At 25.6% G+C, this 17643-nt stretch overlaps 1 protein-coding gene across 2 annotated transcripts; it reads left to right on the top strand.

The window, feature by feature from the left end:
* Window positions 1–873: 873 nt before the first annotated feature.
* LOC145835681 (pre-mRNA-splicing factor 38B-like) lies at window positions 874–5635 on the top strand. 2 transcript variants are annotated; one of them, XM_082943376.1, is made up of 9 exons: window positions 874–1079; window positions 1177–1245; window positions 1959–2110; window positions 2349–2409; window positions 3288–3431; window positions 3661–3737; window positions 4541–4762; window positions 4991–5062; window positions 5251–5635. In XM_082943376.1, the coding sequence occupies exons 1-9, from the start codon at window positions 885–887 to the stop codon at window positions 5276–5278; spliced, it is 1020 nt and encodes a 339-aa protein (XP_082799502.1). In that variant the 5' UTR covers window positions 874–884; the 3' UTR covers window positions 5279–5635. The 2 variants fall into 2 exon arrangements, with proteins under 2 accessions (XP_082799502.1, XP_082799503.1); XM_082943377.1 differs by having other exon boundaries at window positions 971–1093.
* The last annotated feature ends 12008 nt before the right edge of the window (window positions 5636–17643 follow it).

Below are 17643 nucleotides of genomic sequence, written 5' to 3' on the forward strand. Positions count from 1 at the left end.
AAAGATAAAAAAATTCTAATTTTTTTATATTTTTTTATAAATTGTTTATATATTAATATCAAATTAAGATAAACTTTTAAACTGGGGTGAGTAATTCCGAGTAGTCTAAGTGGCCTAAGATTGTGGCAGTCCTGTTATTAAATGTTAATAAACTAACTACTTATGTAGTGGTTGCAGAAAAGTGAAAAGAATGATGATATTTGAGCTGTAATGCCATAAAATAAATAAATCTAGATGACAATGTTAAAAAAACCTACAAATACAACATAGTTAAGTCATAATTTAATTTAAATGTTGATGTTTTGAAAATGTTTGGTAAACAGAATGTAGTTTGGTACTATCCCTCTAACAAAACAAAATATGAAAAATTTGGCTTAATATTCTTTTTATATCATTGACTGACATTGACTTTCTATATTAAATGTATGTATTAATTATGTAGAAACTTTTATAGAAAAAATAAATCATTTAAAATTCTATTAACAAATTTTGCAGATTAGAATTATGTGTTAAATGTTATTTAAAATAAAAAGACTTGTTTATTTGGTTTAAGTATATGGTGGCTAGTTGTAAGAAAGAAGAAAAATAACTAAATTTCATATTATACTATGTCGCCAAAAAGTACGCACTACCCGTGCTAAGTACGCGCTTTTTGGTCGGGTTCAATTTGCGTACTTAAGCGGTAGTCTACTGTACTGTGCTACATTTCAAAATAAAAGAACCTAGGTCAAGAGTAATTGCATAGTATAATTTATAAGTTACCTTATGTATTAAAATAAAATTTATATAACCTACTTCGCAAAATTTATAGTTAGTGTTTTATGCAAAAAATATAATAATGATTAAAATTAAATTTTGTAAAACAGAATTTTATATTAAATAATATGGCTGATAACTATGAAGAGGACTATACGGTTGTCAAACCAAAACTTGGAAACAATCTGGTATGCTTTGGAAATCAAAACACAATGAACCTGAACAGGCTGGTGCTTGCAAACGTTCAGCAATCTGCATACTTCAAAGTCAGACTGCATGAGCTGAAGACTTACCATGCCCTTGTTGACGAAATCTACTATAAGGTGCGTACATGACAGTAAGTGGAAAAACAAGTTTTCTTCATTATTAACTTTCTAGATGTATATTTGTTTTTTTATATTTAACTGATTGTTTTTGCAGATCGGTCATTTGGAGCCTTGGGAGAGAGGTACAAGAAAAACTGCTGGTAACACTGGAATGTGTGGTGGGGTTAGTGCTTGTTAAGTCTTGTTTTGTTTTTTTCTATTCATTAGAACTCTTGAAATGTATACAATCTTTTTCAAATAGATTTAATCATGAATATAAAATTTGTATTTAAAGTTTAATATTTGTTGAGCTTTGGTTAGGTACTCAGTAGTTAAATTAAAATTATTATGATTATCTTTTTTAGTTACAGAAAATGACAGAATGTTTTACAGTGTCAATTGACTGAAGACCAAACTGCGGCTCAATTCAAGAAATTTTACAACCAAATGTAATTTTAAAACAAGTTTTTAACTGTGTTGTATAACACCAAACTAGTTTGACCTTTTTTGTTTTCATTATAACAATCATAGTTAAAATATCAAAGTATTTTTGCTTTATGTAACACAACATTATCTTAAGCATCATAAAGGATATTCTAATAAACTAGCAATAGACTAGTAATACTTTAAAGTTTTATTTAAAACTAGTTTAAAAATTTAAAAATTCATTATAAAATCATAGTATAAATACAAACCTATGCAAAGTTAATTATTTTAATAGATAAAATTGAATTTCTGAAATATGTTCTAGTATATCAGAATAATTAAAGATTAAATTACAGTTGAAAAAAAACTTTTATAAAAAAACTTATAAGTGTAAATTTCAACTAGGTAAATAGTTAACAATCTCATAGTGAAGTATTTGAAGCAGTATATTTTACAAATAATTATGTTCAGGTTAGAGGTGTTGGCACAGGTGGAGTTGTATCATCATCATTCTGCATATTGTATAAGTTGTACACCCTGAAATTGACCAGAAAGCAAGTTAACGGTCTATTGAATCACACTGATTCTCCATTTATCAGAGGTCTTGGTATCATGTATGTCAGGTTAGCAGATTTAAGATATTATAAATAGCTATTTTTTTTTACTTAAATTTATCTTTAAAGTACATAAATACAGTTAACTTTACAAAAGACTTCTATACTATTATATAAAGTAGTCATTAAGTAAATTTGTAGCATTGTGTAATCCAAAAGAACTTGATTTTGGTGCTTGAAATTTAAAGATAGTTTTACTGTGTTTTTGCAATAGTTTTTTAAAGTAATCAAATTGAAAAAAAAACAGATATACCCAAAATCCTAAAGATCTTTGGAATTGGTATGAAGAATACTTAGATGATGAGGAAGTAAGTCTGATATATATTTGTTTTATCTCTTATTTCGTTTTTTAAATAAAAACTAACAACTAGTTTTGATAGTAAATGTTAACATACATTTAAAAATATCATGATACTTTTGAGATATTTAAAACTTTTATCTTAATTTTCTAGAATGATTTGTTTTTAATATTAAATTATTGAATAACAAGAATTTTTATTTATTTTACATATTTAGTATTTTATGCATAATCTATAAAAAATATAGCAATTTAAAAAAATGTTGTGATCTTGAAACGGAGTCAGAATTTAAACATCTAATTTTTAAATTTTAATCATAAGTAAATAATAACATCTAATTTTTTGTAAATTTTAAATTTTACCAAGTAAGTATAGTTATGATTAGCTTTGGTATTTGTTTATATTTTAGGTTATTATATTAAGCCTTCTTACAACAACACTTTAGTATATTTAGTTTTTCATTGGCTGACTGAGTTTACTGCTTTATTAAACTTAGTAAAGATTAAAAAAAAATAAAATAATTTATATCTTTCATTGCTTGATAATTATATTTTATTAAGATTTACAACTTGAAAATCCGCTCTGCTGTGAAACAAAGTAATTGACTTGTGTTTCTTAGAATAATAAAAATTTAATTGTTTGATAATATCAAGTTGTTCCTAATAAATTTCGAATGGAATGGTTAGATTTTATACTGTTTACATTGGTAATTGAACGTGACAATATATCAAAAAAAATTGTACTAATTTAATTTTATACTAACACTTTGTAGTAATTAATATTTTTAAAATTTAACTCAGTGTTATAATTTATTATCACATATGAAAACTATTAGTTGAGTTTTTCATTTATTTATATGTTTTTAAGTCAATAATAATTTTTTACAGGAAATTGACCCGAAAGCAGGCGGTGGGTGTAACATGACAATCGGACAGATGGTCAGGCAAATGCTCACCAAACTAGAATGGTTTTCCACTCTCTTCCCCAGGATTCCCGTGCCAATACAGAAACAAATTGAAAACAGTCTAAGGGTTAATATAGGCATTATTTTTTTTAACTTCATCACTAATATATTTTAGATTATTATTTAAGCTTTAAAAGTAAGATTTTACATGGAAATTTCAACTTTTTTATTTATTTAATATAGATTACATTGGCTAAAGTACAAAAATAGTTTTGAAATATCAACTTAATTTTCTTTAAATGTTATATATATATAAATTAGTCTCAAGTTTTAACATGTTTTTTTAATCTGTTTAGGAACATGACATGAAACACAGAAAAAGCTACAGAGGCAACGATGATTATGATAGTCGTAGAAACGGAAGTAGAGATAGGTTTTTTGCTGTTCTGTATTAAGTAAAGTAGTACTTATTAGAATGTAAAATTATAAAGAGCTTAAGTATTTGCGTTGAAATTTATGATTATTAACACGTTGATAAAATAAAAACGTTTGTATAGTAGACTGAATTAATTTTATTACAATAAGTTGAGTTGAGTTCAATTTGATTAATGTAAAAAAGCTTTTATTTAAGTCATAAGTATACATTTTAGTACAATACTTGGAAATAAATAAAATATTACACCAGTATGTTAAAAAAGTATTACCTATGTGTTTACATTTAGTTATTTAAGAACTTTTTGCAAATATACTATTTAAAATTTATCTATGAAAAATTTTTTAACTAAAGTTTGTAAACAAGCCACACTACTAGTTGAGTAGTTTTTGTGTTGTATAAAATTTAAAGTATTTAAGAAAAATGATAAGTTTTACTCCTACATAAAATTTAAATAGACTTATGTATGTAATTTGCTATTTGTTTATCAATTACAAAGTACTAAAACATTTTTCCAGAATTTGTTTCAAACTATCCTTACACTTAGCCAGGTTTATAGTGCCAAACGGGAATTCTATAGAATTCACTATCACTAAACCAAAAACTATGAATGAAATCTAATTTTCTTATTTTATTTTGTACAAATCAATTATTTTATTTTAATGTTTAGTACTTTTTTGTTATTTTGTTCATTTTTTGCTTTTTTTTCACATATGATTTTAGTGAAACTTTTAGATTTTACCAAGTTGTTTTTTATTCAGTAATAACCATTGCACATAATTAATGTAAATTCTTACAATCAGATCCCGCGAAGCCTCGAGCAGACAAAGAAGCCACCACCGAAGCAGGAGTCCCAGAAGAAGATCCAGGGACTCTTCCAGGGATAGAAGAAAATCTAGAGACTCTTCCAGGGACAGGAGAAGGTCCAGGGACAGAAAAAGGTACTCCAGAGACAGGGATCACAAGAGGTCTTCGAGGGATCGCGACAGGAGGGACCGCAGATCTTCAAGAGACAGAGACAGGAGGTGCTGAAATGCGTGTAGAGTAATAAATCTTCCAAGTTGAACTCAACTATATATTTAAATGTATTTGCTAGATGTCTTAACTGTTTTCAAAATTTTTATATACTTTTATTTATAAAAAATCAATCCTACATTAAAAGTTCTAGACTCTGATGCAAGAGTATAAGCTCTAAGCTAAAAATGGTCCATAAAATGCATAACTACTTTTTTCTTACAATATACTTATCACAGGTCACGTGACAGGGATTCTCGCAGAGATCGTCATGACGACCGAAAAAGGTCACGTGATAGAAGGAGAAGCAGGTAAAATATTTTATAATATACTGCAATTACAAGAATTATGGAATATATCAGTATTTTTATAAATGTACTTAGATTAATACAAAAATATTAATTTGTTGTTTAAGTTTTGTACAACTTTCTATCAAAACTATATAGTTAATGCTAGTTTAAATGAGTAATATTTTTTGTATTTATAACTATTTTCACAGATCCAGAGACCGAAGCAGGAGACGCTGAAAGTGATGATGTGGCGATAAGTTTTTCTTATTATTCTTTCAACTATCTTCTTCCTTGTATATGTTGATATAAAAGAACATAAAACTTATTTTCAAAGTTATTTGAATTTTATATGTTAGTATTTTTCTTAGGTTAGATAAAACTAAAAAAAAAGCGTAATAAGTTTTTACATTGTTTCATTAAGAAAATTCTTAAAAATACCACAACGTTATTAACTTTTAAGTTAATAAGTTTTTTTTTTAATTATAAGATATATATTTAAGCTATGTTCTTAAAATAGTATTGTGTATTGTTGTAACAAAGTTTAAAAATCGTTAAAAAGTTGTTTATAATTTTAAGTTAACCTTTATTTATACTATCAATATCCAATATATGTTAGTTTTCGTTTCTAATAAATTTATTTGTTTATAGAATAAAATTAAAGGTGTATTTGGGAACACCAAAACTTACTGAATTTGTCTTAATTTGAATATTTAAGTTACAGTTATTAATTTTTATAAAAATCAGATATGAATAAAAATATACCAGTAAATCAACAAACTTGTAGCCGAATAACGTATATTTGAGCAAATTGTCTCTAGTATAACAGCTTGTTTTTAGAATATTTTAATTATTAATTCATGAACTTATAGTAGGATTCATTTAATTCATTATAGTAGGAAACTATTGAACTTTAATGTTCTAAAAGCTCATTTTTTAAGTTTACATACTAATTTAAAAAATAATATTCTTGATATCATAGTGCTTCCTCTACTATCAGGCAATGTTTGGCAAGCTTTTTTTTGAATTTAAGGCCGGATAACAACAATACATTGTTTTTTCTTTGAGATATCTACCTCTTACAACATACAATTCATATTATAAAGTTAATGCATTTTTGTTAATTTAATGCAATTTCATTCTTATAAAGGAATCAAACAATTTAAATAGACAAAAATTAAACAAAACTCATAAAGTTTAAAAACAAAATAACGAAAGTAAATCACACCATAAACAAATTAATTTATATCTGTTTTAAGTTTCAAAGTGGAAACACTTATTTTTTATCAATTAATTAAATTAACTTCTCGTCTAAAACTGGCCGAATAGAAGACGAAGCATTACTAAAAAATAAATTTATATATAATCTATTGCAAAAATTAGATATTAAAAAGAACATATTTTTCTAAAAATTAAAACAAAGGTTATACAAAAAACAATGTGACGTAATTATGAACATAATATATCAAAATAAAAAAATACTCTTACAGAATGCAGAGGTTGGCAAACTGCGACCCGCGGGTCAAAACAATACGGCCCTTGAAGACAAAATTTGTGGTCCGTGAGGTACATTTCAGCTAAAAACATGACTTTTTAAAACAATAGAAAAAAATTTTGCTGGTAATAACTTGCAACTAGGGTTTAATTTAAGTAAATACGCGTTGCTAGTGCTCTTTTATAGCTTGTTTTGTCACATATTTTGGTTTAAAATGGTATTAATTATTACAGTACTTGACATGCGAATACTTTATTTCTGTATTGTGCGGCCCACTTAGATAAGGCTGCCGACCCCTGCTCTAATTTGTAACTCATTGTTTTAAATTAGATTAACAGATCTAATAATTTCTACTCTTAAATTTTTTTTTTCATTAGTTAAAATCTACCAGATCCACAATTTTGCATCCAGATCGTTTTCAAAATGAAAGCCGGCTAGATCTGAATACTTTTTTTAATTTATAAATTTCAAGTATTTAAAGGTAAACTCTACTTCTAATTTTGCTATGTTTTAAAATTTATAATAGACTGTACAAAACTTTTTAGTCCACAGGTCGGAAGAGCCTTTTGCGGGATAGATATATGAATAAAATTTTTAACACTAAACTTTATCTTATACTATTACAAACAAAAATCAAATTAATAGTTTTTGGAAAGTAGCTCATTTGTTTTAAGAAAACTCAATGTTAGTTGCTTAATACAAGTTTGTTCTCAAAATAAAAACTACGTATCACACCTTTTTGCTTGGCGGGCTAAGTCCAGCCGATGGCCGTGTGTTGCACGTTCCTAACGTGTGATCATGTTGTAGTTAATAATTAAGTAAAGTTAGATAAACATTTTTTGTTTTGCTCGTTTTTACTTCAATCAACTTTGTTATAGAAAAACAATGGATAGAATATAACTTAAAGGTAAAATTTGGCTTGCTAGTATATTTTTAAAGATAAAAATTTGTTCTAAACAAATGTATGATAAAAGGTACTATTTTAGTTTTAACCTGTTTGAACTATAAAATGATACTTGCACAAAAAAGTAGTTAATAAATTTTTTCAAAAGTTGGTCAATTCAATAAAAACCTTGATCGAAACACCTTTAGAATTAATAACGCATGTCTCCAAAATTTATAGTCGTTAGCATTTTAGCTAATATAATTTATCATTACAATTAGTTTCCTTAAACGAGATACTTTAATTTTTAAGCTTATAATTTTTTACAAATCTCTGCAAAATTATTTTTCTTCTTATTAAAGATAATCAGCCAATTTACAAATTTAAACCATATTAATGTATGTCTCCTTTAAAAAAACTCATAAAACAAATTTTAATTACTTGTTGTTATGTATCGAAATAAATCATGAATGTGAAATTATTTTAAACAGTATTGTACGTCTACAAATTTTTCTATAAAACTTTAATTTTACAATGATATTTTTATTTTCGCTTTTAGAACCTTTAAATTTTTTTTAGCACTACAAGTATGACATAAAAAATTGTTGTCAAACATAACACTAATGTATTTTTCAGTAACAAGATATTAAAACTATTTGGTTTAATTTAGTACTTAAGCTACTTATTAAAATTAAGATCCTGCGGATCTGAATACTTTTTACAAACTAAGATCCAGATTTGGATCTTTTTTCAAGATGAGATCTTAGTAGATTACTAAATCTATTAGCTTTGTATGTATATATATATACACCATTTTTAACTTCTATGGTTTTACTTATACCGTTGAAGAATTAAATTAAAAGATATTTAGCTTTTAGTAAAACAAAAATCAAATTTATCAAAATAAAAATTGTTGCATGTCGTTTAATAAATAAAGCTGAATAAAGCTTCAAAACTAGTAACTACGTTCTCTCTCTAAGCAAGTGTTAGCTCAAAAAAGTTAAGAATCTGCAAAAAAAAAAAATCAAGAATAACGTGTGATGACGTCATAACGGGAATAGAGTAGTTTTAACTACCTTTAATTTTATATGAAAGTGTGCAGTTTTGTTAAAAGTTTAAAAATAAATTGAATGTTGAAGTATAATGAATAGCTGAATACAAAGCAATTTGTACTGCTTTTGACCCCCCTATAATTCTTTAAGTGTTGAGACTTTTATGAACCTATACAACCTTACATTTAAAATAAAAATATTAATTAAAAATTTAACTTTAATAGTATTACTAATAGTCATAAAATAGATAACTTTGATATATTACTTTATTTTGTCAAAAAAATAATTCATTTAAGAAAGGAAGAGTACACTTGTTTGTAAATGTTATTACTAGCTTCGGTAGCATAAAGATTTGAGCTGTAAAAAAGAACAAAACTTTGTCTTACTAAAAAAATAATTGTTAAATAAAAGCTGTAAAAAAGAATCAAACTTTTTTTTTACAAAACAAACTTGTTAAATAAAACAACTTAGTTAAATAACCACAAACTTTGAATATTAAACATCAATATTTTTCAGATACAATGTAAAATATATGAATAAATTCAAACATAAAAATTTTTAAACATAAAATATATTCTTTTTTTTTATACTTGTTATGAATTAATAATACAACTATACACTTATTTTAATAAATAATATTAACATATTCTTTTTAATCTTAGATTGAAAAAGTTATATAAAACTTTTATCAAACATAGATCAAAGAATTAAACTGAAATACTTTATAAGTTTAATAAACCACTCTAAAATTTATAAACTTATGTTAAAACAACAGATACAATACATATTCTTTATACGTGTGAAAAAAAATACAAAAATCTTCATATTGTAAACAACAATGCTTGTCGAAAAATAAAATTTACAGTTATATTTAAAAACAAGTTGAAACAAACTTTATATTTTACATAGTTGTCTGAAAACATCATTCAAAAAGCTTTTTCTTGAATACTTATCTGGAACTTTTTGTAACAAACTGAACTTCAGATTGATAAACTTTGTTAATAGCGAAGAGAAATAAGCTCTTAGGGTTAAGATATATCTAAACATACAATGCTACCATGTCAATTTAAAAAAACTGTCCTGAGTGACCTTTAACTGTCCTAATTTTTTTCTATATCATTGAAATAAGACTAATTTTTCAAATTTATCAATTTTTTTTTTACAAACTAACCAGCAAAATCTCATTCAAATCTAGAAAAACATCTGTTATGACATTATTATTAACAAACCTAAAAATGTCCTTAGTTTTTCATAGACAAAAAAAAACTATACTGAGTCAGCCTGAGTTCAAAAGTAAATCTCTAATATCCTAGACTTATCCAGGATACTTTGAATGTTTTGCAACAATGTACAATTTAAATCTTTCAACTTTGCTAAAAAATGCAATAAAACCTTTAACTAAGGTAAGCATTTATAAAATCTTTAAAACAAGTTTTAATTAAAAAATAAAGTTCTAAAATGAAAATAAATAAAAAACAATTTGTTTACTTTATTCTTGCAAAAATATTATATTATTGAGTTTTTCAGTTTGTCTTCTTGTTGCAAGCTATTTGTCTTATTGTGTTATTTTTTCTGATATAATAGATTCCAATCTTCTTGATAAAATTTCAGGAAATGATATTGTCATCACTGTTTCAACAGTTTTTCATTTTTGTATATTTGTCAACCACAGAGATTTAATCTTAAAACATTCAACTCAGAGAGTCAATTTGATTTAAAACAAAAGTTAATTCTTCATGTTAGTTTATTTTGAGGTTCATCTACTTTAAAGTTCATCTATCTATGATATATATCTTCTATCTGTATTTGCTCTTTTGTAACACAAAAAAATGTAAATTTAAAAAATGTTAAGTTCTTTTTGACTCACCACAAACATTGCAATAGTACAAGATCCTCTCTCACACTTACTTTTTTTATTTTCTCACGCTATTTATACCAAATCTACAGCTTTTAAATGGATTTTTTTTACAATAGTTTGCTATTTGATAACAAAAAGCTAGACTAACCTATTTGTATACAATTTAGATGTATTCAATTTGTTCAATATTTACGACACTAAAAGTGCTAGAGAGTACCGTAAATGTGTAACAATTATCTATCAGGAGTGCAAAACTAAGTAAAACGAATACTTAAAGCTAAATAAACAAGGTTTTAAAGGCTGAATAATCGAAAGCACAAATGTTTACTTTTCTGTAGATTTGCAGAAACGTACCAAGCTACGTGCCTAGCAGCACTATCATAAAAACATTGTAAACAGATTACTAAAACATATATTTCTTAAAGTCGAATAGACTAAATTTACTGAATATAATTTTCTAAACAAAAAACTATTAACTTAAAATGAATTAGAAAACTAAGACAGAAGATTTTTTCTGTTCGCAGAAAGCAGTTAATACTAATCTATGCCAATTTAAATAACAATGAATTGGTTAATAAAAAATCACTTATTTTTTACACACATAGAACAAAAAATATCAACGTAATTTAAAATTGAAAAGGTAAAGTAAATAAGAAGTATAAATCCGATAAACCTTAAAGAGTATGTAAAAGGTGTGTATTTAGTTCTTTAAGTGTATTTAGTTTATTTTCAAAACATTAGAGTGATACTTGTTTTTAGGATTGTTAAGAATATGAAATTTACTGGGACTGAGGTTAATATTTTTTCTACTAGGCAACTTTTATTTAAGTCTGAATGAAGTTATCGAATATTTGTTGACTTTATCAAGGGATTAAGAAAAAAGATTTAATTTAAACATTAAACTAAATTAATCCTTAGTAAAACTTTTTTTGATTTAGTCTTTAAATTTGCTTAGAAGCTATGAATATTTTTCTAAGATAAAGAACGAACAAGTATTTTGTAGGTTTTTCAAATCCAGCTAAAATTTCACTCATTAAAATAAAATCTTATAAATCATTCAAAATTTACTATAAGTAATTAAATAACTATTAGTAACTAAAACTTTATAGTTGGTTATTGTATCATACTATTGGCTTGAATAAAGTTTTTTGTTCTTTATAATACAACTATTGTAAACAATTGTGTCCTGCGAATGGCTATCTTCTAAAGCTCTAACAATATTTTTAGAGAAATTATATTATCTTAAAAATGGTAATTATAAAGGTGTATTTTAGATTAAAAATAGAATGAAGTATTGATTAATAAAATAATGTCTAAAATATGATATAAAAGAACTTAAAGTCATGAAAAAATTATTACTTAGCTACAGTTTAGCTCTTAAAAACATAGTAAACATTTTATTTTGAGGTACAACTGTATTAATATAATATAAACATTTGCAATAAGTATTGAAAATTAAATTGTTTTGTGTTTTATTTTATTTAATTATTTTATTAATTTATAACCTGTGACATAAAATAAATGTCAACAGCATTATTAATGTAAATTTTACAAAATACAATAAACTTATAAAAAAAAAGTGTACTCTGTTTCTTTTTTGTCATACTTTCTATTTGAGCAATATATTGGCCGCCAAAAAAAAGTTGCTGAACCGTAATGTTTTTGTCATCAAAGTTAAACATAAGTTTTAGCTAATTTTTGTTTTACATGTGGCTAATTATCTCAAAAACATATTGTGCACAATTTAAAACGATATAAAGAAATTTTATGATGGCACTTCGGGTTTTTTGAAAAAAAAAACTGGAAATTCAAGAAAAGTTACAACAATGGAAAAGTTTACATAAAATCAAGAATTGCCTCAATAAAATTTTCTTTAATTCGTCTTAAACTGTGCACAATGTGTTTTTGTGATAATTAGCCACATGTAAAAAAATTCAGCAAAAAATTCTAAAGACGAATTTTTTGGGTCCCATTCAGTTTGCATTGGGGTGGTTTTGAGAAAATCTAATAAACTTCTGTAAAAACATTTTCAACTTATTTAAACTTTGCACAGGGTGATTTTGTGGTATTTGCCAAGTGTAAAAAAAATTCCAGCTGTTAACTCAAAGGTCGCCATATTTATAACCACTCTAACATACATATGTAAGTCTTATAAATATCTACAACCAATTTTTATTTATTGCAAAATTAGAAAAAAAGGTTTTGAAATATTGCTAAAATAAGTTTTCCTATCCATCATCTTCATATTGTTCCTATAAGCTATCCTTTCATCTGCGGCAACTGGGAACGGGTCAAATATGCACGAAGACGCTTTTGAACGAAGGGTCAAATATGCACTAAGAGACACTTTTGCACGAGGGGTCATTTTTTCACAAGAGTAAAAAATAAATTATTTAATAAAATGCATAATAAGAAAAAACAAAAAAAAGTTACCGACCAAGGGTAAGGGGTAACAGTGATAGTAAAAGTTTAAAAAGAAAAAAAAAAAGTTTTTAAAAATAAAAAATAATAAACCCGTGCAAAACTGTCTTTGTGCAAAAGTATCTTCTTGCAAAAGTAAACCATTGTGCAAAAGTGTCCCTTTGTGCATATTTGACTCCTACCCGCGGCTACTCAAGCATTGAGAATAACTTCGATTTTTATTTTTTGATCAGCATTGATTTTACATTATCAAGCTCACTTCTAACACATATCTGTAAATTTAAAGATAATCTCAATGTTTGAGTTTTAACACAAAATACATTCATGCAAGTGATCGAAAATGGCTAGTCATTAAAAATTTATTGTTTGTGGACGATCGTATAAATTTGCTATTAGCGATAGCTCAAAAATTAGTTTGCCACTTCAGCCACTCTTCTAAATTGTGTAAAATGCTAAAAAACATCCAGTTAAATTTTGATCGTGCACTAACAAAACAAAAAGCCTTGCTTCTTGTTCAAGATGTGGGTATAAGGTGGAATTCAACTTACCTTATCCTAAAGAGACTGAAAAACTAAAATCAATTGTCGAGCATTACGTGGCTTACTATAATATAAATTTTATTATTACAGCTCATGAATGACAACTGATTAATCACATTATTCTACTGCTTGAACCATTTTTCATCGTAATAATGTAGTGTAGTAAAAACAATGCACTGCTCTCAAGTGTGATCCCGCATGCACGATAACTTACGAAGTTTTTAACTTTTATAAAAATTAAGAAGAACTATCAAACGTTTGTAGAACTTTAGACAAAAAAGTATGAGAGACCTTCGAAAGAAGGTTCTATAACAATTACAACAACTTAAACCTAAAGGAAAACAAATTACTGTTAGTCACAACAACTGTTGATCCACGATATTGAATTTCCGCTTTCCCTTCCATCTCAAAAATAATACTGCTAATAGCTGCTAAAATTAAATTTTAAAAAGAATATCTGTTGTGAGACTGATCAAAGTGGTGATTCTTCTATATTGCCATCAGAGAAACCAAAACAACAACCCTCTGCAAATTTTGATCTGAAGAAGTTTTTAAATTACTAAAATTTGTTTCAAATAGAATCAAACACAGCTACAAAAATGAACAATAAACAGGTATTAACTAGAATAGTTTTTTTTTTGTAGTATAAGTTTGTAGACTGTAGAGAATTTTTTTGCAATTGTAGTTCGTTTTAGATTTTGCTGCTTAAATTAATTTATTTGATTTTTTGTTGTGGTAAAAGCGTAATCTTAAGTCGAACTTAATTTTTTATTACAGTTGTAATTCGTATTCCTTTTTAGGCCTTTACTATAGTTGATACTACATTTCAATTTATTATGGTATTTAATGTTATTTTCAATTGTACTTTGTTTTATAAATATAAACACTTGAAAAACTAATAGTCTTGTTCGTATATGGATACGATAAAAAGTTAATGTTAAGTTAAACGCAAAGTATTTTAAACTAGTTTGTGATTTGTTTTCTTCTTAAAACGTTTATTAAATTCAATGATTTATTTATTTTACATAAAACAAAAACACAAGTTAATCGTTAATGTTGCTTGCATGCATATAAAATTATTTAAACTAAGTTCTTGTGTATGTAGCTTAATATTTTGTTATTTTTAACAAGTTGTTTGGTTATTTTGCTTTTAATAAAAACTGTTCTTACAATAAAAAAGGATATATTAATAACACGTTAAAAACTTTTTTTTACTAAACAAGTAATAATAAAATACATAATTATTATTTGTAGACTTGTATTATATTTAAATTAAAAGCAACTTAAATCTTTAGGATTCAAATTATTAAATTGCTCGATTCGGATCCAGCCGGATCAAAAAAATTTGGATTGGTAGACAATAAGAAATTAGCTCTTTAAGTAAAAAAAGACTGCAAACCCCTGTTCTAAAGAACTTAAAAAAAAAATTTCTAGTGGACGTTGTTGTGTATATTTAATCAAAAACTACATAAATATTTTAGTTGATACAAAATACAACCTTTTTTAACACATACAAAACTTTAACAAAGTTCTTCCAAAACATATTTACATTTGTAGTTCAACTCGGTTCTCAACTAAATTTTAGTCATTCTATACGTAGCTTGAACTTTTTGTACTTGGTAAATTAAGAAAAGTTTTTAACATTTATACTTATTACTTAAAATGAAGTAAAAATGTTTCCTTGTTGTACTGAACCCTTGTATTAAAAGTGCAAAAATATTGTAGTTGAATTATAGGCTAAATGTTTCATATAAAGGTAAGTTCATTCGATTTTTTTTAAAGCAGATTTTTACAATAGGACACTTAGTTTCAAACAGGTCATTTATTGGATAGTTTAAGTTATTTTAATTTCTTTAAGGTTATTCGTGTTTAGTTTTTGACAACTTAATATTAATGATGTTACCAAGTTATAAGTTTTAGAAAAGTAAAAATTGAGTAGTAATTAATATAATGTTTTTAGTAAACAAGTAAAGAATTTGACATGTTAAAAATCATATAAACTTAAAGCTGTTAATGCTATAAATCTTGTTCAAATTGAAAGCTTTGTTGTACGTTTGTTAACTAACAAACTTGTTTTTTTTTTAATTGTTCTATGAATTTAATCAAATAAATAATAATTGTTGTCGTTTAAATTAGAACTCATGGATTTATAACTAAGTTTCAAAATAAACATGGTCAATATATTTTTTGAAAATATTTATATACAGTCTAATGCAATTTGACTAAACAAAATAAAGATATCTATAAAATTTGTATACGTTCGTATAATAAATTTTAATTATATAATTTTCTAGTCTGAAATAATAGAGTTGCGGTCTAGATTCTAAAAAGAATTGAAGAAAAGAACTGAAAATTCAAAGTTTATGGTTTCAAGCTCCAGAATTAGACTATCTTTCTTTAAGAATTTACGTTAGTAGATGCATTTTTTCATAAAAGCCATGGAATGCAGAAGTAAATTCGTTAAGCGTTCATGCAATCCCTAACGATCTTATATGAACAAGACTCATATGATTTTAACCAAGGGCTCTAAGAAGATATAAATTAACCAAAGGATTTCAAACAAAATTGTAATTTAACTGAACAACAAACGAACACTTCAGTGCGGAAGGACTGTATTACATTTGGTTTGATTGATATAACGGTTTATTGTACAATGTCTGCCCGATGAGGACGAGACCGGGTTGTAGAATGTCAATAACTTTCTTATTGACGGTCGTACGGATAGTTTAGTGCTTCTTGATGCTTTTGTCATCTACATTGAGATAATACAATACAGTCACTTAAAACACAGGATAGTTATTTAATTTATACACAACTTAACACATTTAATACTATAAACCAGTGGTTCCCAACCTTTTTGATGCCCCGCACCCCTAAAGTCTCTTAGTTTGATCTTGCACCCCTAACACTATATTCTATAATTATTTATTTATAATTTGATTATAAAATCATTGTTTTAATAAATTAATAATTTGTATTCAACTGCTTCAGTGCAAGTAAAACCAAACTAAACATAACTATCATTCCACTTTTTTTTTTATCTTTGTCATGATTGAGTACTAATTAAATAAACTGTATTCTAAGAAAAATAAAATTACTAAGACATTTTTTCTATCACAAAATTTATACAAAAACAATGCTTCAGCCTATGACTTCGTCATTTAGTTTTCAAAGATTTGAAAAAGTATTAGAAGTGAGGAAAAAGCACTAGAAAAGTGATAAATATTAGGCTCAAACTTAAAACTAAACTTTTTATACATTTTGTTATGAATATATGCACTTAAAAAATAAAAATCAGCTGTTCCAAGTTAAGCTTATGTAATCTTTTATTTTCAAAACAGTTAGGAGGTTTAAAAATAATTAAGGTTTGAGTTAAGATTTTAAAAAGTTAAAATATATTTAGTCTTAAATTAAAAAAAGATATGTATAAATGCAAATACAAAAAAAAGTTTTTATTTTTACAACATAAATAGAAAAAAGTAGATTGAAAAAGGTAAACGGTTTAAGTTCAAAAAAGGAATGAATAGAAATAAAGTTGATGCATTGAATACTTTTGCTGATCTATAAAAATTGGTTTCACTAAAACTAAAAACAAGTTTTTTTTTAATAGTAAAACATACAGTAATTGCTGTGAACTTAACAATTTACTGATGTTAAATGTTGCTTAGTAAACAACAACTAAGCTTACTAAAAGATTAGATTATAAATGTAATAGACTTAACATAACCTGTTCTTAACAGCTAATAAAAAACCTGCTGAAGATACTAATTTTTATCTACGATTTTTAATCTAAAAATAAAAATACTAATTTAATTAAAATAGATGTTAGCTAATAAACTGTTTTAAACAATTAATGGCCAGTTAAGAAAATAAAATATTTAAAGAATAGATGATTAAAATTCACAGGTGTAAAACTCTAAGAAAGCTTTACTAAAATGTTAATTCTAAACTAACAGCTATTAAATAAAATTAGTAAAATGAATTTACTTCTAAAAAAGCGCTCTTGCTGTATGACGTATTAATGAAACTAATTTATTCAGAAAATTAGCGTCAACTTCTTTTTAGAACAAAATGTACTTTTTAATTTTATCAGAGAGTGAAAATCTCCTTAATTATCTTACAAAAATAAAAAGCCACTCGCACCCCTTGGAATGCTGCCTCGCACCCCCAAGGGGTGCGAGCATCCCTGGTTGGGAACCCCTGCTATAAACTGTTGAAGTATCCGCATAAAATGAACATATCTTTTGATACATATTCAGTATTGTTATGCAAATTTAAATAATATTATTCTGTAACTCAATTTGGTTAAAGCTAATTTATATTTAACATATTTGTATACTAGTAGTAAAGCTTTATG

The sequence above is a fragment of the Thalia democratica genome, chromosome 5 (assembly GCF_965202585.1).
Source record: "Thalia democratica chromosome 5, ktThaDemo2.hap1.1, whole genome shotgun sequence".
In the NCBI taxonomy this organism is placed as follows: Eukaryota; Metazoa; Chordata; class Thaliacea; order Salpida; family Salpidae; genus Thalia; species Thalia democratica.